The sequence below is a fragment of the Mus pahari genome, chromosome 17 (assembly GCF_900095145.1).
Source record: "Mus pahari chromosome 17, PAHARI_EIJ_v1.1, whole genome shotgun sequence".
Lineage (NCBI taxonomy): Eukaryota > Metazoa > Chordata > Mammalia > Rodentia > Muridae > Mus > Mus pahari.
The window spans coordinates 2616532-2639333 of NC_034606.1; the positions used below are offsets into that span (position 1 = coordinate 2616532).

The window sequence follows — 22802 nt, forward strand, 5'->3', positions numbered from 1 at the left end:
ATTCCCAGGAGAGGTATTGCTGGATCTTCCAGTAGTATTATGTCCAATTTTCTGAGGAACCGCCAGACTGATTTCCAGAGTGGTTGTTCCAGCTTGCTATCCCACCAGCAATGAAGGTGTGTTACTCTTTCTCCACATCCTCTCCAGCATCTGCTGTCACCTGAAGTTTTGATCTTAGCCATTCTGACTGGTGTGAGGTGGAATCTCCGGGTTGTTTTGATTTGCATTTCCCTGATGATTAAGGATGTTGAATATTTTTTCAGGTGCTTCTCAGCCATTTGGTATTCCTCAGTTGAGATTTCTTTGTTTAGCTCTATACCCATTTTTTTAAATGGGGTTATTTGAATTTCTGGTGTCCAACTTCTTGAGCTCTTTATATATATTGTATATTAGTCCCCTATCAGATTTAGGATTGGTAAAGATCCTTTCCCAATCTGTTGGTGGCCTTTTTGTCTTATTGACAGTATTTTATGAGGTCCCATTTGTTGATTCTTGTTCTTACAGCACAAGCCATTGCTGTTCTGTTGAGGAATTTTTTCCCTGTGCCTATATCTTCAAGGCTTTTCCCCACTTTGTCCTCTATAAATTTCAGTGTCTCTGGGTTTGGATTTTTGAGACAGGTTTTCTCTGTATAGCCCTGGCTATCCTGGAACTCACTTTGTAGACCAGGGTGGCCTCGAACTCAGAAATCTGCCTGTCTCTGCCTGCCGAGTGCTGGGATTAAAGGCGTGCGCCATCACGCCCGGCGTCTCTGGTTTTATATGAAGTTCCTTGATCCACTTAGACTTGAGCTTTGTACAAGGAGATAAGAATGGATCAATTCAGGTTCTTCTACATGATAACCGCCAGTTGAGCCAGCACCATTTGTTGAAAATGCATACTTGGTGGCATTCCTCCTCCTTGTGCATCCTAAGTGCTGGAATTATAGACATATGTCATTGCAACCATTTTACCAACTAAATTTTATTCTAGTCACTGACAAAATAGTACTTACTAATTAAAAATTTGAATCCCACTCACGGGCTTAATATAAAAAAAAAAAAAACTTTTGCCGACTACATTTAATGTGTTGTTTTCAGTGTATAACTAATAGTTTTATATTCCATTCAACAGTTCTTGCTATATCTAAATATACACATTAGTTACCTTTCCATTTTTGTAAGTCCAATCCATTAAAGGGATTAAAAATGATGGAAGGAGGGGCTAAAGTCTTTGAAGGACACACACCTAGCTACCAGAAAGCTTCCCGTAAGACTTCTAACGTTTCTCCCACCCCCCACTTACCAAGTGTTAAGCTGTAAGGCAAGCCTGTGCCACAGTGACTGCTGGTGCCATCCAGATAAAGGTGACAATAATACAAAGCTTAAAATTCACTAGTTTACAGTTTTATGGCCTAAGTCATTCAGTTGTATTACTTTCCATCCATATACCTTCTCAGCTTTTCATATACCTCAGCTGAAACACTATTGAGCAGCAGTGCCCTCTAAATTGTACATCTGATGTTTGAGCAGGTGAGTCTCTATAAAGTCTCTCTCTGTCTCTGTCTCTGTCTCTGTCTCTGTCTCTGTCTCTCTCTCTCTCTCTCTTTAATTTAGGTTTTTCAAGACAGGGTTTCTCTGTGTAGCCCTGGCTGTCCTGGAACTCACTTTGTAGACCAGGCTGACCTCGAACTCAGAAATCCACCTGCCTCTGCCTCCCAAGTGCTGGGACTAAAGGCATGTGCCACCACGCCCGGCTCTATAAAGTCTCTTGAGGGGGCTTGAAAGATGGCTCATCGCTAAAGAGCATAAAATAAATAAAACTTTTTTAAAAAATAGTCTGTTGAAGTTAAATTTCATTTTTCTTAAAGTCACTGAAAAACTTTTACACAAATTTTTTTCTCTCTCTGCTTAGTTTATTTGCATTTCTTTTCTTCTAGATAGTATAGAAGAATTTCTCTTGCTCACTAGCTGTGCAGAGAAACACAATAAAGTATTTATTTATTTGGTATCCTGCAACTTTATTTTATTGATTCTAGAGTTTTATATTATAGATTCTTCAGAGTTTTCTTTTTTCTTTTCTTTTCTTTTCTTTCTTTCTTTCTTTCTTTCTTTCTTTCTTTCTTTCTTTCTTTCTTTCTTTCTTTCTTTCTTTCTTTCTTTCTTTCTTTCTATCTTTTTTTTTTCTTGGTTTTTCGAGACAGGGTTTTTCTATATAGCCCTGGCTGTCCTGGAACTCACTCTGTAGACCAGGCTGGCCTCAAACTCAGAAATCCGCCTGCCTCTGCCTCCCAAGTGCTTGGATTAAAGGCGTGCGCCACCCCGCCCAGCTTTCTTCAGAGTTTTCTATGTACACGATTGTCTGCAAAAAGAAACATGTTTACTTCATGTACTTGCTCTGGCTAGGACTTTCAGTAATAACTTGAATTGATTTTCCATTCATCCAAAAAATTAGGCAATATTGCAAAGTTAAACACAGTTAACTTTTGCCTTTTTTTTTCAAGAGAAATTTATCATACTTTTTGGTTTTAATGAATTTTCTGTACAAAGTTAAAAAACATTGAAAAGTTGGCCTTGGATTTTTTCATTTCTGTATTATTTCTTTATTTATACTGTTCTGCAATTTAATAAGTAATGTTAAATATTATAAGTAGAAATAAAATTATCTAGGTGGCATTTTCCATCGTCTCAGAATAATTTCAGTTCGTATTGGATATGGCATATAAGCTTTTTACCATCATCTTTGTCTTTATCTAGTATCTTTATATTTATAGTTCCAATATATTTTAAGCCCAGTACAAAATAAAGTCTAATGTACTCCTTTAAGTATATCTCAATATATATGTTGAAATAATTTAGAGTATCAACACATTGATTAAATTATTAAATTAAATCTACTTTATCATAGTGCCTAGCCTAGAGTTATATGTACATGTTTATTATGTCAGTATAATTTTTTACAAATACATGAAACTACATATGAGTTTGTAATTAATGTTTTATTTTTAATGATTTTAATCATAGTTTATGTTTTTGTCTTATCTGATTTTTTTTAAAAAAAGAGATTTCACTATATAGCCATAAATTGTTTAGAATTTCCTATGTAGACCAGGCTGGTATGGAACTTACGGAGAGTCACCCACCTCTGCTTCCAAAGCGCTGGGTCTGCTGATATCTTCAGTTCTTTAAAATTTATTTTTTTCCCATGACACGAGGATTTAAAAAAAAAAAGTGTTGATTGTTCTTCATAGGGGGTGGGAAGGACGTCACAGATTTTCCTATAGTGGTTAAAGCACTGTATCACAGGAGCCTTTCTTCTGTACCTAAAGAGGCCTCAGGAGGTTACAGCAGTGTTTCAGTGCTTCGCGCTATAGTTGCATATCATGCTGCTTCATGGAAGAGTGGCAGTGTCTTTGAAAACTCTCCGGTATAATGCCATTTTGTCTTTAAACTGACAAACATACTGGGTTTTGCTACTTTCTTATATTGTATATTTGTTAAGTAAGTTCAGCCTTTTAAAAAACCACACAGGTATTTACGGCCTAGTCCTCTGTCTGTAGAAGAATGTATTGAGTTCTGTGTAGACAGTGACTCTGTGTACAGATACTACAGGCTGATCTGGGAAATTCAGCTTATTGCTATGCTGCTTGCCTTTTAGGTCTTTAAATGGGGACATAATTTTGATACGTCAACTGATATTGCAAATACCATATGGCCTCACCATGCTCATGCCACTCTGCAGGAGAGAGTTTTGGGCCAGTCCAGGCTGCATCATGATTTCCACTTAGCTTAAGCCCCATAGGAATAGGGCGACTCTGTCTCAACAATCTGACAATGAAGCAAGAGAAAAATTTAAAATGCCAAGAAAATGCCTAAAACCCCAGTTCTTCTATCCTGATGTGTTGACCCACCAATGTTTAGAGGCTACCTTCACCCAAAACTTAACTAGAATTATCTATTAAACCAGGAACCAAATTGCTTTATTGCTTTAAAGATAGTTTCTTAACATACATAGCTGTTGGATGTACATCAGTATATTAAAATGTAAATGACTATCATAGCAAAACTATTGTCTTATTCTCAGGGACTTTGTGCATTTAACTTAAGCAGTGGTTGCTTTAACTTGTTCAAATAGCCTTTTTGATGATAAGTGTAGTTTAAGCATATTTACTATACTAGTGTTTTAAGGCTGCTAATTATTTTAAATGTTTTCTAAAATAAGATTTATTTTATTTATTAGATAGTTTATATTCAATGAGAAGCTTTTATTCAGAATATACAAATCATGGCATTTAGTTTTTCTTTGTATTCTTCAGAGAACACGGAATAAACTTAGTTAGATAAGTGAAGGTAGTTGTTTAGCCTTTGTTAGCTATCAACTATTTTCTATTTAATGCTTTCCCTACTTAAAATAATCATAACTGAAAAGACCTCTACTGTTTCACTTCTTATCTATAGGCTATTTTAAACATTCAGGTGGTTTTATACACTATGGCATAATAATCTGCCACAGCCTTTCTTTTTCATGACAGTTATGTACGTGGATCTTCTTAGAAAATGAACTTTGGATTTATAAATGGCTAATTCAAGTCTCTGTTTAAATAAAGTCAATATTTTCTTACAACTTAAATATGCTGTCTTATTTGTTTGTGTAGTGCAGAACTGGTTTTTAATTTTTAATATAGAATCTATCGGAAGTGAGTCTAGTGATGTCAGCTACTCTCTAACAGTCGTTTTTATTAAGTAAAACTACTTGTAGGGTCTCAGATGATTGAAACTTTGCCAAGTGAGTGGTATTTTCTATTCCTGCAAATGCAGCTTCAGTTTCCTGTGTTTGCATTTCTGACTTGGTAAACTGGGAAGTATGGGTGAGATTTAAGTTCTCTGCTTAAAAGCTGATTTACTGAAATTGAGAGAGCAAAGGTGCAGGAGACCCAGCAGGCCACTTGTTACTGATGACTTGAGTACAAACAGCAGGGGAAGGGTTTAGCCCTTGGGGAGTTAGTGTGGTTGAACAAGAATGTTGAAGTTATTTTGAAAAGAAGAGTAGCAGTGTGGCCAACTATGATCTTCCCTGAGCTCTGCAGCAGGCCTAGAATAGAGGGCTGAAGTGTTTGTTCCTCTAACTGAACCAAGATAAATTTACCTAGAAAAATAAACTCAGTGTGTTGGTTAATTTTCCATGAACTTTTTATTTTAAAATTGGACTAAAGAGATGCGGAAAAATAGTTCAACATTACCATTTTGGGTCCAGTTTTCACTATAGACTTGTTAAATAAAGAATGAAATTAATGTAGAAACATGTTTAACAATATCACAGCAAATGTTTTAAATCCAAAAAGAAAATTGAAACTGCATGACAGAGTAGTATAAAATTTTTCTTAAGAGGGCTTCCTAAGCTGGAAGCCACAGTCACAAGATTCTTCTCAGGATTTAAAAATGATTAGATGCCATTTCCCCTGCACCTATCTATCATCCCATGGGGTATGCTGTTCCTTAGAGGATTTGATTAGGAATTGTTCTAGAAGCTATCTTTTTAAAAATGCATAACTATATTGTGTCATCTTTTATTGATTTGACTTTGTAAAATATCTGTTTTGGAAATAGTTTGTGCTTTTTATTAGATGTTTTGTTAGACAGCTAACCAAATATAAAATTCCTGAAGCTTTAAAAAAAAGATTTATTTATATTTATTTATATTTATTTATTATTATATCTAAGTACACTGTAGCTGTCTTCAGACACAACAGAAGAGGATGTCAGATCTCATTACGGATGGTTGTGAGCCACCATGTGGTTGCTGGGATTTGAACTCAGGACCTTCAGAAGAGCAGTCGGTGCTCTTAACCACTCTCTAGCCCCTGAAGCTTCTTAAATTATAAAAAATTTCAGCTATGATAAATTTAGGCTCTACTTATTCAGTAGAAATATGAAAAAAAAAACCCACAAGCAGTTTTTGATTATGCTTGTAACAAGGAGCTAAAAATTTCCCTTCTCAGTAAGTCCCAGGACACTAGTAGTTCCTTTGCTCTGCTTGGCCACACCTTCCTTGTGAGCTTTTGCAGTAAAGGTTGTCACTGCCATAGTCCTTCACACTTGTTCTTCTGTATTTAAGCTAAAGGAGAGAAGCTAAGATAAAACACTTCTGTAGCACTTTGTAATTATCTGGCCAGGAAGGCATGTCTGCAGGCTAGAACATGGCTTCTCACTCTTGTGTAATGAGGCTTTAGTCATGCTCCTTGCTTTCAGGTGTGGTTGATCTAGAGAGATCAGTGGCTTCTGCTTTGACTACCTACCAGGAGAAAATGACACATTAAGAACTATCGAATGCCTTCTCAAAAGTTCTAAGGGAGATTTTGCTCTTGCATTATTACATAGGAAATAAACATTTTATTTAAGACATTCAAATCAATAGAGAGCCATAAGAGATTATGGATATATGAAAGTCCTGGTATCCCACAAGACACTCCAAGACCAAGTTCTCAGCCCCAGAGGGACAAATGCAGGGAATGAGAGACAGAGACAAGAGATAGAAGTTTAGGGAGAAGGGAAAGAAGAGAGAAAAGGGACAGGAGATGGGGAAGGATAGAGGGGTACAGGGTTGCCTCTGAAGAGAGAAGGGACAGAAGAGGTTTGTAAGCACTTTATGAAGGCAAAAGGGGAAAACCCTGAGTTAGAATGCCTTCATCAGTTTTGATTGGGCATGTTGATCAGGGCAGCCAAAACAGGGCTTTTCATTGCTAGACTTAAATATTTTGATAGTTGAAACTTGGTAATCAACCTTAGGAGGAGGAAGTGGCCCAGCAAGAGAATAGAAACTTTGGTAACTAGCTTTAAGAATGTAAATGTTTTAGCTAGGGAGAGGAAAAAGGGTAAAAGGGCAAAATCTGTTCAGGCCTGTTAGACCCCCCCTCAGTGCATGCAAATGAAAATGTGTGTTATGTTGGAGAAATGACAGAATGAGAGAGGCAGGAGGAAAGATTCAAGCTTAGTGTTGATGACTAACATCCACTTCGGAAGTGGTACCTTTATGCTCTTATTTACTCTAGGTTCTACGGATTCAGTATCATAAAAACTAATTTATGAAGGAGGTAATGGACTCTGGAAAGTTCTTATCATAGTATATCATGCTGCCTACTAGACTCAACCTAATTAAGTAGATATAGATTACAAATGCATCTTCTAACAAATCAGCATTCTATATTTGCTCTGTTTCTGTCCAGCTTTTACATGCACAGCAGGGAAGTCCTAGCAGGAACTTTTCTTTCATCTGAGAGGAGAGCTACGCAACTCTAGTTTAACTTCAAATAAAAGATTTTATTTTCTTCTAGGCTACTAAAAGCTTTTGAAAAGGAAAACAAAACAAAAACAAAAAACAAAACAAAACAAAAAAACCCACCCATCAAATCTTTCACAGCATGGAATTTAGGTTCTTATCCAAGTTCAGTATATACCTATGAAATTGAATAAGCTCATATGTTATTCTTCTAGATTTCAGTCATAGAAAACATTTCATAAAATCTAATCTAGTATATCAAGAGAAATTCATTCTTGATTTTTACATTGTACAAATCACTTTGTTCCTTTTTTTTTCTAAATTTATTTATAAACACCCTATATGTATTTCAAACACACATTTCTCCTGTAAAGAATTAGAGGGTAAATGCTGAAATTTTTGTGGTCTTCACCTTCTCTGTAGCAGCTAATCATCTCCATCAAAAAATGACTCCTTGACTGTGATTGTATAAAAATGCATTCCTAGGCAGCTGGCTGTGGCCCTTGGCTATTTGGAGATCCATGGTCGCAGAAAAACTCTAATAGCATGCACCTACATTATAACTATATAAACTTCTTGAGTAGTATATGCTTATAATGCTTAGCTTGGTATGTTAGCAGTACCATTTATATTATCAGACTATATAATATGGAAAAGTTAAGATCATTTTAATTATAAATTTTATTTATCTATTTCTGGTTGAGTATCAACATTTGAGTTTGTTTGTTTGTTTCTTTTTTCCTTATCACAGGGAGATTCAGTTCAAGCTGGTGATGATTCGCCATTCTCAGACTCTGTTACCTTGGAACAAACTACCAGTAACATTGGTGGGTCCAGTGGCCGTGTTAGTCTGTGGATGCAGTGGGTGCTCCCCAAAGCTACTATAAAGCTTTTTGCTCCAGACCTTGAAAAAAAAGGCACAGGTACAGGAGTATTTTTCTTTCTTACTGTAAAGACAAAAAAAATATTAAAAAAAAAATTACTGCTTTTAGAAGAAATAGTAGGTATAATTTTCTTCACTGTTTTCATTTATAATTTAATTAGCTCATATTCAAGTGTTTTGATTTAAGAATGTTGCTACCATTGAAGCTTATATGTACTTATTCTCTTTGACTTTATAAATTCTAATTTTGCTTTTGATAACTAAAATTCACCTAGAAGGTATGAGTGACTTACTCTGAGCATAGCAATGCATTGCATTGTAAGTATTCAGAGATCCTTGGCTGGTAACACATTTATCTATTCAGTAATACCTATGGTTTTCCTAACTTGAGATACATATATACCTTCTCTTAACAGGAAGGGCCCTGTGGCACTAATGTTGCTTATTAGTATAGAAGCCTGTAATCTTCCTGCCCTTTAGACGGTCAGGATGGCAGATTTCTATGTTGATTATGAGGAACTCTCTTGATGATGAGCTTGTTTCTTTTTGCAGAGGTTTGCATGGTCAGTGAACTGGAAGATCTCAGTGCATCCATAGATGTGCAAGATGTGTACACCAAAGTGAAGTGTAAGGTAGAGAGTTTCAGTATTGACCACTATCAAAGCAGGTCAGTGATGGGGACAGCTACAGGAGCGCTGGGTTTGTTAGAGCTGGTTACAATATGGATGTTCCTGTTCTATAGTTACACTCTCAGAGAATGCCTAACAGATGAAGTTATTGTCTTAGTAGTCTTTCATTCGTATCCAATAAAACTTTATAACATGGCATATAGCTCTCCATAAACTTCCACAGTACTGCTTTTACAAATACCTCACAAGTGTATGCCACGTGTTAGAGATTTGCTAAGCTGCTTAGGACACAATTGACATGTCTGATTGTCGCTGCATACTTTGATCTACTTGTTCTATAGCCTACACTGAGGTGGAGCACCTGTTCATGCCCCTTAAACATCTCTTTCGTTATAAATCATATAAATGTAATAGATAAACGTAAAACCACATTTTCCCCTATGTATCAAAAGTAAGATTATATTAAAGTATTGTTTGTAATAGATATTTTTCAATGTTTTAGAATGATCTCACCATTAGTGTTTTCTAAATAAAAGTACAAATCTTCCCTTTTTGGATTTATAGTGAAACTAAGGGTTTTATTCTTAATTTGAAATATAACACACATACTATAAAAATCTAAAGATACTTTTAAAATATTTTAAATAGTATTGTATTTTCAGTTTCATGGTAATTTCTCCTAGAAATAGTCTTAAGACATATTTTCTTAAGAGATTCATAATATTTATCCATTTAAGAATTTTTATTGTGTAACTATGGGTGCCCTATGTCTTTTTGTACATGTACTGCTCTATAATTACATTTCCTAAAATATATTTGCAAACATGTCAAGTTTTATTTCTATATTTGTCTTTTCTCACATGTCATACTTGCTATACCACTAAGTACAAATCTATAATAAATAGTTGGAAATTATCATTATGAAATATACAGTATATCAGTTGATGTAGAACTTATTATAATATTATCTTAATAATCAGGTGGCAGTTATTTTTGTCATATTAACAATGAGTGGTTAATTGCCATTTGATGATTTATTTTGTTTAACTTCTTTCCAGTACAGTATATTTAAAATGAAATGATTTTTATGTTATATGTCAATTGAAGAAATGAAGCAATTTCTGATATGAATATTATATACTATAGTTTATCCTTAGTTTTACTGTTTAAATAATTTATCAGTATAGGGATGTGCTTACTAATATATTTTATATGCTGATCTCTGCTAAGCACTGGAGATACAGAGTTAAATAAAATAGATACAAAATTTTACCTCTCTGTGCCTTCTCATCTATAGAAGAGACAAAAATTGATAAAAAGAAAAACAGTTAAATCTGTCATCAGGAGAACTATTTCCATGTGTAGCTCAGAGCATGCTGTACTGCTGGAAGTGGGTCTGCTGGCTGCACTGTTACATCTGTGCTTGGCACAGCATGCTTTCCTTTAGAACTACTGGTATTTTAATGTATGGTCAGTTTTTTAATTGAGAGAAATTGAAGCGAACACAGAAGGTGAACTTGTGTTTTCCAGGCCTGGGGACGGTTGGCAGTCAGGACAGTTTGAAGGAGTGTTTCTGCAGTGCAAAGAAAAACCTGTGGTGAGACTCATTTAGTAATTTTTATTTTTGAGAATATATTTTAAATTGTTTCTATTTGTTTTACTTTACAACAGGAGTAATGATATTAAGAATTAGAACTCAGTACATTCTTTTAAAATTTTTCCTCTAAAATTATTTTTTAAATTAGAATTGCTTAGTCTTTTAATCTGTTCGTGTTTTGTAACCAATTTCTTTATAGCAATTAAATAAACTTATCAAAATGTAAAGATAGGATTGTATCATATTTATTACTATATTTTATCATTTACGAATTGCGATGTTGACATTTTAGAAGATTCTTTCATAAGTAAGTTCCAGTACTAAAAACTTAAAGTAATAATTGTATATGGAGATCAATTACTTTATTTATTTTTTTAGTTACCTCTATCTGTTATGATTTTACAGTAGAAAGTACAGAGGCCATATTGAGATATGGCTTAGAACTGAACATGTGCAAACTTTAGCAGAATTAAAAATCTTTCCAGCTCTAGCTGTTGCTGGCTCTGTGTCTCTGTCTCTCTCTTCTCTCTGTCTCACAGTTACTTTTGTCGCTTCTTTTGTTTGTTTGTTTGTTTGTTGTCTTCTCATTTCCTCACTTCTGTCCATCAGTCACCTTCTTTGGGGCACAGTGGGGCATAGTCACAGTCTTTGGGGCACTGTGGAGGTGTCCTCCTTTCCTGTACTGACTAGCTGGACACAAGCACCTTGTTGGTTCGACTCTTAGCAAGCAGAACTCTTGAAATAACTGTCCTGCCTTCCTTTCTTCTGTAAGAAATCACTTTAAACCTGTACCCCAGAATTCCCCCTTACAAGTACCTAAAATAGGACCTGAGCTGCCCATACAGTAAACACTTGATTTTCATTGTTGTCAATGAAATACTCTTGATAAGTGAAGTATAATCTGTTTTTGTATCATAAATTAGCTTTCTATCATATGCTGATTGTCATCTGTATGTATATAGCTATTCTGAGCTTGTGAATAAGAGTTAATATTGCCATCAATATCAGAAAACCAAAGTAAGTTATTAAGTAAAATGGCTTTCTACTTGTGTTGAATGATCAAGCCTTGACAAATGCAGTGTTTGTCATTCCTGGGTTACTTCTTGCCCAGGCTGCTTTGTGTCTTCCCTGGTTTGGTTTGGTTTTGTCCTCTTAGCAGTTGTCATCTCACAGTTAATAGAAGTACTTTTTTATTCCTGTCTTTAATCAAAACAAGTTTGTAGTGTTCTTGTTTCCTGGGTACAAAATTAAATTAGGGTATATCCTAGTAACTTTCAGACGTATCAAAGATATATTTTTTGAGTGGCTCAACATATGTAAATATATTATTAGACTCATTCCTTTAAGTGAAATTCTAAAAGTTAATAAAATTAATAAAACTTTAAAATGTAGCTGCTGCTTAGTGTACTAAGTCACCACAAAATTAATATTTCTCAGTGTTTGCAAAATTCTTCCTGGTTCTCATATAAAGCTGAAAAGACGTAAATATTATCCTTATAAAATATTTCCTATGACTTTATCCTTACAAATAAAGCTTACTAGTTTATTTGTATAATCACTAATACTTCTTTTCATTGAATTTTAACTTTTTCCAATAGTTTCTTTCATACTACAAACAGGAGTCTTAGGTGTGCTGTCTGAGAGCAAAGACTCCTTGGATTTCTAGTCATTCACCTGCATGCCCATTTGCATTCTTAGGATCAGGTGACTGTCAGTGAGCCCTAAGAAACACATTAAATTACATTAAATGTCTTCAGACAAGTCAACAGATCTCATTTTGAAGCTTTTAATTTTTTTGACATTTTCTATCTACAGTTTAAAAAAATTTGCTAGGCAGTAGTGGCACATGCCTTTAATAACAGTACTTGGGAGGCAGAGGTAGATGAATTTCTGAGTTTGAGGCCAGCCTGGTCTACAGAGTGAGTTCCAGGACAGCCAGGGCTACACAGAGAAACCCTGTCTCGAGGGAAAACAAAAAACAAAAACTCAAAACAACAACAACAACAAAAATCAAAAAGAAAAAGAATTGCCCTAGAGTAGAGCTGGCACTCTGTAAGGGACTGTAAGAATGAGGAGTTCCAGGGCTCAGGCCCCAGGATTAACCCCCACCAGAGTCACTTCTATGAAAAGTTCTTCATTACTTGTGCTCTCTAATTATTCGTTTTAAATTTTAAATAAAATGCTGACTTTTACCATTTGGAAATATGAAAACAAATGTTTGAGGGAGGGGAGGGAGGGAGGGAGAGAGAGAGAGGAGAGAGACAGAGAGAGAGAGAGAGAAAGAGAGACAGAGAGACAGAGACAGAGAGAGACAGAGAGAGAGAGAGAGACAGAGAGAGAGAGGAGGAAGAGGAGGAGGAGGAGGAGGAGAGAGCGAGAAAATACAAGCCTTTCCTGTGTGTAGCTAACCTTTCAAGGGTGCTTGTATTCGACATGTTTCAAAGGGTTTTTTTGTTTGTTTGGGGGGGGGGGTTGTTGTTTGGTGGTGGTCGTGGTGGTCGTGATGGCAGTGGGTTTTTGTTTTGTTTTGTTTTTTGGTTTTTGAGACAGGGTTTCTCTGTATAGCCCTGACTGTCCTGGAACTCACTCTGTAGACCAGGCAGGCCTTGAACTCAGAAATCCACCTGCCTCTGCCTCCCAAGTGCTGGGATTAAAGCCGTGCACCACCACACATGGCAAAGGTTTTTAGAAAGCATTCATGCAAGTATTGAAGTGCTTTTTATGCTCTTTCCAGGGTTTCCCTAGAAGGTTATTATGGACTGGTTCATTTAGACACCTGGGAATGAAACATTCCGTTTCTGCTGGGGTGACAGCAGGCCCTTTCCACCTGTTGTTGTTGCCTACTGGCCAACACTAAGGATCTAAGTACAGCACTTTATCTAGCTTTATTGTGGTTGTATTTGTTTCAAGCATAGAAAGAAAAGAAGGGAAGCAGACAATAGCTGCGAAGAGCAAGCTTGAAAGGGCTAAATGGTATAAAGGCAGACCACTAGGGGAAATGATATTTCAGCACTAAATGATCACTTTCCATATGTTTCCCAGTGGTCAAGGTAATTAACTTTAAAAAATCTTACAGAGTTATAAAGTCCAGTTTAAAAATCTAGCAGACAATTGAGCTCAGAAGTAGAGTACTTACTAGCATATGCACACCTGCAAGTGCACACAACACACACACACACACATGCAGCACACACAAAACCAAAGCAAACAAGCAACAGAAAAAAGTAAAAATCTCAGCAGTAATATTAGAACCCCATAGGTTTCCCCTCTGACCTGTTGTTGGTTATAGTGTAAACCTGAAGGAAGGAGCAAGAAAGGGGCCCTGGAAGATGGGACCGCAGACCCAGAGACAACAAGGCTTCTTGGTCCCTTTGTCCTGCTTATCGGATGGGCTCTTCTTCTCGTTAGGTATCAGGAAGAGGTGTTGGAAATGAGATAGATAATTTCTAGTATAGTTTTATGTTAAGTAATATGTAAAATAGAATTTTATGTACCACTAATTGATTAGGGGAAAAACACTCTCATGTTTATTAAGTGTAGGATGACCAATACAAGAAGGTCAAAATTCTAGTCTTTTTTTCTCTCTTTCACAAATACTGTCTACTTTTTTTTAAAAATGAAATATATATTCTGCTTTCCTTTTCTGAAACAGACAACTACAAAACTTCTGGATGGTGCTTATCAGCAGCATGGGTTCCTCTCTCTGACATACACAAAAGCTGTAACAAAAAACGTCCGCCACAAGTTAACTTCGAGAAATGAGCGAAGAAGCTTTTATAAGTTATCTGAAGGTTTAATGGATGGCTCACCTCATTTTCTTCATGAAATTCTTCTTTCTGCACAAGCATTTGATATTGTTGTGTGCTTTCCTTTACTTAATGCAATTGCAAGCATATTTCACACTAAAATCCCAAAGACTCAAAGAGAGAAAAGAAAATCTTCTGGTCAGCCCATGAGGACCCATACGCTGACTTCACGCAATTTACCTTTGATTTATATCAATACAAGTGTGATCAGAATTTTTGTTCCCCAAACAGAAGAAACACAGTCAACTGTTGCAGGTATAGTTTTCTGCTTTTTTTTCCCCCATTTGTGAAGCTTGGAGATGGGTGGATAGGGGGTTTGGATTAAATAATTTCTCTTATTAATATATGAATGAAAACTTACTACATTATGGCTTTTTTTACAGGAGTTACTATTAATTTAATAGAATGAGAAAACAGATTATTTTTATTCTGTAGCATTTTGCTTTCTGTCTGGAATTCTAATACTGTACTCAATTACTATCCAAGATATGTAAAATTTTATTCAAAAAAATAAAAATAATTATTCACAATAATGAAATTTATGAAAATCCTGATATAAATGCCCATGACTAAGGATAGGAAAAAAACTTGTCAACAGACCAACGTTGCTCCTCTGGGCTTCCTTGTACCTTCTGGAAATCCCGACTTGTATTAAATTCATAATTCTGCTTTCCGTCACAAGGCTGACCTTCCTCTGTTGTCTTAAAAGAATTGAAAGATGTAGGAATTTTGAGAGACATTAATAGCTCCATTGTTAATGGTGTGAGTTTTGAGATTATACAGATTCAGTTTTTAAAAAAGTCCCAGCTCTGCTCCTTAGAGTTTGGAACTGAGACACTAAGCTAAGTTCCCCAAGTAAGATGGAGCTACTAGACCTTTGTCGGACTGCAGTCTGAAGCAATAGCATAATGGCTCCAGAATCTCTTCATAGTGTTAGATGCTTGTAAACAATGACTCTAGGAGACAACATAGAGCAGCAGATTCATACTTAATTCTTCTTTGATAGAATTATTCCCATGAGGAGGTTGTACCCTTTCTATTAAATCACAACTCTGTATGCCTCATATCTTACTATCACAAATACATTTGTGGCCACACTTACCATCATGCCATTCTGAGCTGCAGAAAAGGAGGGGTTATGATCTTTCCTGTGCTACCATTGTCTATCCCTGTGGCTACACTTACCTTAATCTGACAATTAGTAAATAGTAGAAATTGATCTCTTATAGTCTGGGTGCTTTAAAGAGCCAGATAAAGGCACTAGCAGATTGGTATCATTGCTGGAACCTCACAAAACAAAACAAGCAGAAGGGACAAACTCATTGACCTTTAATAGCAGATGGAATGCTTATGAGTGAATTATTACTTCCTAGAAGCCCTGCTTCTTTCTTAATTAATTAATTAATTAATTAATTATAGCCCAAGTGTCGGTTCCCCCTTGCAGAGTTCCTTCCCCCACCTCTTCCCCTTCACCTCTGAGAGGGCAGCTCCCATCCTGGGGCATCAAGTCTCTGCAGCATCAGGCACATCTTCTCCCTCTGGAGCCACACAAGGCAGCCCTCTGCTCTGTATGTGCCGGGGGCCTTGGACCAGCCTATGTATGCTCTTTGGTTGATGGTTCAGTCTCTGGAAGTTCCCAGGTGTCCAGGTTAATAGACACTGTTGGTCTTTCTGTGGGGTTGCCATCTCCTTGAGGGCCTTCAGTCCTTCCCCTAACTCTTCCACAGGGGCTCCCAACTCTGTCCAATGTTTGTCCTAGGGTATCTGCACCTGTCTCAGTCAGCCGCTGGGTGGAGCCTCTCAGAGGGCTGCTATGCTAGGCTCCTGTCTGCAAGCACAACACAACAGTATTAATAGTGTGAGGGACTGGCCCTGCCCTGGATGGGTCTCAAAATGAGAGGCCCAACTTCTGAACACCTTCATCTTGGTTTTAGTCCCAACATAAGCATTTTGGAGGAATAACCGATTTCAGTCCATAGCAACTACCCTGCTAATCATTGTATTCTTACAAGTACAAAAAAAAAAGAAAAAGGTAAGTATTTGAGATACAGGTCCTAGTCCATGCTACATAGAAATAGGAGCAGTCTTTCTTTTCTGTTTTCTTATTTATTATATAGAGGTAGAATAAAGAGTAAGTGTCCACTGGTAACAAATGACAGAGTAAAGCGTCTGTTCTCACAATATACTGCGTTCTCAGAATCTATTCTCTGTTGTTCTCTCTACCTGCACAGATGATCTTAATTAACAGAAGATAGTCTGTCTGAATATTACCGGTTACTAAGGTTTATTAAAACAATAATCTTTTTCATTTCAATAATTAAAAAGTATTTGTAGAGGTTTATAGACTTACCAAGGTACCTAGAACTAACTTCAATGTATTAGTAATTCTCAATATATACTTGTTCCTGCCTTTATGACTATTTTACTTAATAATTACTTGCTGTGAGATTGAAAGTTAATATTTTCAGATATGCTCTGTTCTAGCAAAACTATGCAATTGCTTTCCTCTGCTCACATAGTTTATACAGCACAGGAATGAATCATCAAGAACAGTTGACCCTTCTGAGCAAGTGATGTATGACCACCTGATAACACACAGGGAAGTACTGCACATCCCTTGCAGATAGAATGACCTTTATGCTATTGTCTAGTTACTCTCTTTAGTTAAATGACTATTTAATGAATAATAAATAAATAATTTACAATAAATTTACAGTGGTTTAAAGAACTTAAATTTTTACAGAGGATAATTCCCTAAGGGCCAAATTTGCAAGTTAGGTTATCATTTTCTCATGACCGTGGTAGAGATGACTGTTAATAAATACCACATAAATTAGCTAGCCATCCTTCTTTATGAACTTTTCAACTGAATAGGTATTTTATGAAGGGAAGGGGGAATGTCACATGGGCATGTGGAGGTCAGAGGACAATTTAGGGGAGTCATTTATCCTCCTGAAGGATCAAAATGAGAGCATTAAAATCAACAGCAAACACCCTATCTACAAGCCAGCACTCTTTTTTTTTTTTTTTTTTTTTTTTTTTGTTTTTTGAGACAGGGTTTCTCTGTGTAGCCCTGGCTGTCCTGGAACTCACTTTGTAGACCAGGCTGGCCTCGAACTCAGAAATCCACCTGCCTCTGCCTCCCAAGTGCTGGGATTAAAGGCCTGTGCCACCATGCCAGCTGGCATAAGCCAACACTGATATTTAATTTAAATAACTCATGTTAATTAGTTCTTTTGTATCACAAAGATTCTTTGCAGAATGTGTCTTATGTTTTCTTTTTTATTATTATTATTATTTTCTTTATTTACATTTCAAATGCTATCCCAAAAGTTCCCTAAACCACCCCCACCCCTGCTCCCCTACCCACCCACTCCCACTACTTGGCCCAGGCGTTCCCTTGTGTTTGGTCATATAAAGTTTGCAAGACCAAGGGGCCTCTCTTCCCAGTGATCTTCTGCTACATATGCAGCTAGAGTCAGGAGCTCAGGGGGTACTGGTTAGTTCATATTGTTATTCTTTTCTATTTCACACATATTTAATTTCAGTTGAATGTAAATTGGTAAAGCCAAATTTCATTGAAACCTAAGCAGAAAATGATATTGGAGATGAGGGAAAAAATAAACATAGGTAGCATGCTCAGAGGAGGTAGGACCTGCAAATACATGAGCGAGGAAGCTGTGGTACCACAGTGTGGATGTCACTGAAGGCCTTGCTTTACAAAGGACTCTGTTTCCTTTTATTAATCACCTTTAGGATGTTAATTGGCTCTAAAGTGATTCTTTTCTCATATTTAATACTACTTTCTTTTGACTTTTCCTCCTCTTCCTCCTCCCTCCTCTTCTTCTTCTCCTTCCTCCTGTTCTTCTTCCTTCTTTTGTTGTTGCTGCTGCTGCTTTTTTTCTTCCTAGTGCTGAGCATGGAGCCTCAGTCCTCATGAACACAGTATCTCTGAACTTCTTGCCTAAAAGTCATATTTTTAGAAATCCATTTCAAACAATATTTATAGTAGTTAATATTAATTACAAATACAACTTTTAAAAGCTCCATGAGTTTATTTCATTAACAACTTACTAAGTTTAAAACTACCAAGACTACAAAACAGTATCAGCAAGTTAATTTTTCTAAGTGAACTAGTATAAGCTGGTACTTTAAAAACATAAATCCATCCATGCTTGTGGGCTGTGCCTGTAATCACAGAATTCCTTAGCAGGGGCAGTAGGATTGCCAGAAATTCAAGGCCATGCTGATCTGCATAGTAAGTTTTCAGTCAGCAAAGGCTGCAGTTATACTCTGTTAGATGTGTGCGTGTGTGCATGTGTATGTATGTGCCTGTGTTAGTAATTATACTGATATTACTGACTCAGATGTACCCTTGCCCTGTATTCCCTGCTTGCTCACTTGCCTTCACAGTCTATCTAATTGGTGTACTAAATAGTTCTCACAGTATCTGGGAGCAAAAAGTGCATTTTCACTTAGAGTCGCACCTTGGCTCAGTCTAAGTGCTGCTTGCCTCGTTCACAGTTACCAAGGCTCTGAATCTATAGTCGCCTCACTCCTGCCTTAGTTTCATTTCATCACAGAGTGCTGTGTTTAGATAGACCCTGCTTCTCCTGGGATGAGTGGCTCCTGATGCGGCTCACTTAAAACAGCTAAGGCAGAGATGAGGGAGGTATTGATTTTCATGTATAAAATGCTTTAGACGCAAACATTCCCTCATGTGGCCCAACAATTAAAAGCAGGTTAAATAAGCCAGAAAGGTAGGCTTTAAAGATACCTTCCCAACTATAAAGTAAGTGAAGAAATCACTCAAGACATTTCCTTATGTAAGTTCACAGTTTCATTATTCTTGCTTGGATATGAATAAAATTTTGGTAAATTCAATACTTTCTATGATAAAATTTTAATCTAATTTATGAATGCTTGTGAGCAAGTAGTTTTATATTTATATTTTACCTTGACTTCATAGTATAGCCTACTGAGAGCATGCTTGCCTCTAGAAGAGTTCTGTTCTTGGGTCTGGCTTTGTATGTAATGCAAGTATGTCATTTTTCTTCCATATGCACCTCATTTACTGCTGTGTGTGTATTGCAGTTGAGACTTCATATGGCAGGTAGTGTCTGTAGCCTAGAAGGACAGATAGCAAGTCCACTAATTGTGCTTGTGCGCTATAGTCTATTCTCCAGGCTTACTATTTATTGATTTAATTGATGCCTTCTGCTTAATCAGACGCTTTTCCCACATGGATCTATTAAGCTTGGCATATGATGCAAGATCTGTGAAATGTAAACACTGGTCATACTATGAGAACCTATAATCACGCCAGACCGCCTGCATTTGAAAGTGGCCCAGCTGCATGAGATGGAGTTTTCTGTTTGATCTTTTTTGCAATGGGCTTTTTAAATTATTGTGTTTACTAAGATGTGCACATGCTAATATTTATTATGATAGTTCATCTCCATCTCTCCCGTTTGCTACCCACCCCCCTCCCACCCTCTCCTGTCGTATTCACCCTCCAACCCTTGCCGACAAGCTTTATTCTTGCTTTTTCATTTTCTCAATCCTAACTTTCTTTTTTTGGACTAATCAAAGTCAGACCATACCAAGAGTGCTGCTAAAACAGCTGGAAATAATCTCCTAGCTTTTGGATTCTTTGGGCAGCACAGTTGGGGAAGCATGAATTGTGCCTTCGTAGGATATTTGTAGGATGGCTTAACACCCAGCTCTTCTCTGTTCTGTTTGTGGCAGATCCTAAGGCCTCCTTGAGAAGTAGCAGGAGTATCTTTTCTTTCTAAAACTTCGTATTCATATTCTCACCACCACTTTTCTCAGTGCCCTTGGGAGTACCTCAGGGGTGGGAGGCACCCCATACACCAGCCCTGAGCTTTAACTGACCTTACAGGTTTTAAAATACTTACAGTGCGGAAAGTTGTATATTATGGTTTTTTTTAAAGCTTTATTTATTTATTATATGTAATTATACACATAGCTGTCTTCAGACACTCTAGAAGAGGAGGTCAGGTCTTGTTACAGATGGTTATGAGCCACCATGTGGTTGCTGGGATTTGAACTCAGGACCTTTGAAAGAGCAGTCGGGTGCTCTTACCCACTGAGCCATCTCAACAGCCCTGTATATTATGTTTTAATGTTTAATAATAGGTAAACAGTTCTTATAGTTGAGTCATTGAATTATAAAGGAGCTAGAGAAAGTACCCAAGGAGCTGAAGGGGTCTGCAACCCTATAGGAGGAACAACAATATGAACTACTTGTTTCGAGCTGCATATGTAGCAGAGGATGGCCTAGTTGGCCATTAATGGGAGGAGAGGCCCTTGGTCTTGCGAAGATTATATGTCCCAGTACAGGGGAATGCCAGGGCCAGGAAGCGGGAGTGGGTGGGTTGGGGAGCAGGACGGGGGAAGGGTTTAGGGGTCTTTCGTAGAGGAAACTAGGAAAGGGGATAGCATTTGAAATGTAAATGAACAAAATATCTAATAAATATATTTTTAAAAAGAGTCATTGAATTTACTGCACAGTGCCATCAAAGCCTTTCCAAATAATAGCTGTGTTACAAAAGAAAGTGTGAACTTCATAAGAACGTGAGGTTGCATAAATTCTTATTCAATACAAAGAGAAGAATTAGGATTCAGGTATCTGTTGAATATCTCTTGTGGCTTGGGTTTTGATACTTTTTACATGTCTGCCTCATCAGAAAGTGAAACCTCTGCCCTAAGACCTTTCCTTGGTACAGTTCTTCAAATTCAAGGCACCTCTGATGATAAGCTAAGCTGGTTTCTCATAGGAAATCGTTTGGACTTGTCCATCTTCAACATTGGAACCACCAGTTTCTCTTAGATTTTCTGACACTTAGTAGCTAAATGTGCTATGCACTGTGTAATTGTGATATAATTAATTATCATTACACATAAAATTTAAATAACAGGGATTTTTTGCCAACATTGTTGATAATTCTGTTTTATGTTTTTAGTGTTAAAATTCCCGAATTAAAAATTACTTTCAGGAACAATCCTTTAGTATGAATTAACCTGTACCCCCCAGAGCTCGTGTCTGTAGCTGCATATGTAGCAGAGGATGGCCTAGTCAGCCATCAACGGGAGGAGAGGCCCTTGGTCTTGCAAAGATTATATGCTCCAATACAGGGGAATGCCAGGGCCAGGAAGTGGGAGTGGGTGGGATTAATTTTGTGGAATTGGATCATTATATGGTTTTAGTGTTAAATACATATAATTAATAAAAACAATATATTGTTATATTAAAGTGAGTTGATTATTTTTTCATTGTGATTTTAATTGTAAACAGAAAACCACTAAATAGGATTAGAAGGAAATAGACTTACAAAAGCATCAGATTTTTATTTTAAATGTAACTTTTTATTGTTCTTTTTCTCATTTATTGGTCTTTTTATAAGATATTGGCATCCTATTTCCATAAATATCTCATTATGCATCACAGATCCACATGTAGTACTCATGTCTCTTCCCTTTGTTACAGTGAATCAGGCAGCAAAGGAAGACACTATGGTTTTGAAGGTTGGCTCTGTTGCCATGGCTCCTCAGGCTGATAACCCACTTGGCAGATCTGTCCTCAGGAAAGATATTTACCAGTAAGTTGATTTTATTATGTTCCATCTTGCAACAACTTTGTTCTGCAGAGAAGTACAATGATCAATAAAACTTGCATGGTGTGGCCTCTAGAAATATTTTTTACTGGGGATCTTTTGATATTTCAAACTAGGCTTTTCTGATTTTCCTCAGTTGTGGGTTTTTAAATTCATTCAGACAAATCAAGTATTCCTGTGAAGTGTTGATGAACAGCAGAATGTAAGTACCAAGTCATCATGGACTGAAGAAACATAGCATGGAAAATTTTAGCAGCCTTCACATTTGACCAATTCTCTAATCACGTAAGAAATGAGGTCCTTTCTAGAACTACCACATCCTACTGGAGTCTTGTTGTATCAAAGTGAAACATTTTCTTAATTTAGGCATAAGCCATTATTTGAAGTATAGGCTTGTGGATGTCATATGGATCAAAGCTGTAAAGAAAAGCAAACTTCTAAGGAGAAATTTCACAGTAAACACTTTCTGTGAAAATTCCTGGCTCTGGATTTTGTCACCAAGTGTTTGCAAACCACACCAAGCATATGCGGATGACTCCACTGCTGAACGTATGTAATGACCATGGTAAAAATAATACATAACTTGTAGTGAAGTCGCAACTGCTGCCAGACGTACAAGTACAATTGCAAATAATGCCAAGTGAGAAAAGTCACAGAAATACAGTTGAACAAGTAATGCTCTGCCTGCTGGTCTAGATTTCAGATGTCACAGTATTAGTCTTTTAAAAGCTTGAATGCTTACAGTTCTCTAGTAGATGTCATAACTTTGAAAATGTTCAAATTAAACTATTGCATTTACCACCTAGAAGGCACAGAGTTTTTACTTTCCCTTTCATTTTAAGACCTGGTCTCAGTGCGTAGTCCAAGTTGACCCCAAAGTCTTGATCCTGTTGCAGCAGCACCACTGCCTCCCAGCACTGAGCTCAGAGGAGTGACTGCCATACCCATGATCTAGTTTCAATTGTCTCCCAGCACTGCCTCCCAGCACTAAGCTCA

At 36.9% G+C, this 22802-nt stretch overlaps 1 protein-coding gene across 5 annotated transcripts in view; it reads left to right on the plus strand.

Moving 5' to 3' along the window:
• Vps13b (vacuolar protein sorting 13 homolog B) overlaps positions 1-22802 on the plus strand; it is a 529582-nt gene that overhangs the window by 227821 nt on the left and 278959 nt on the right. For all 5 annotated transcript variants that reach the window (XR_003845462.1, XM_021217240.2, XM_029548110.1 and 2 more), the window contains exons 26-30: positions 8006-8177; positions 8690-8804; positions 10297-10363; positions 14016-14424; positions 21680-21791. Coding sequence is in view for 4 of the 5 variants with exons in the window: in XM_021217240.2 (XP_021072899.1) it covers positions 8006-8177; positions 8690-8804; positions 10297-10363; positions 14016-14424; positions 21680-21791 (875 nt within the window). In the remaining variant the exon portion in view is untranslated. The remainder of the gene's footprint in view (positions 1-8005; positions 8178-8689; positions 8805-10296; positions 10364-14015; positions 14425-21679; positions 21792-22802) is intronic.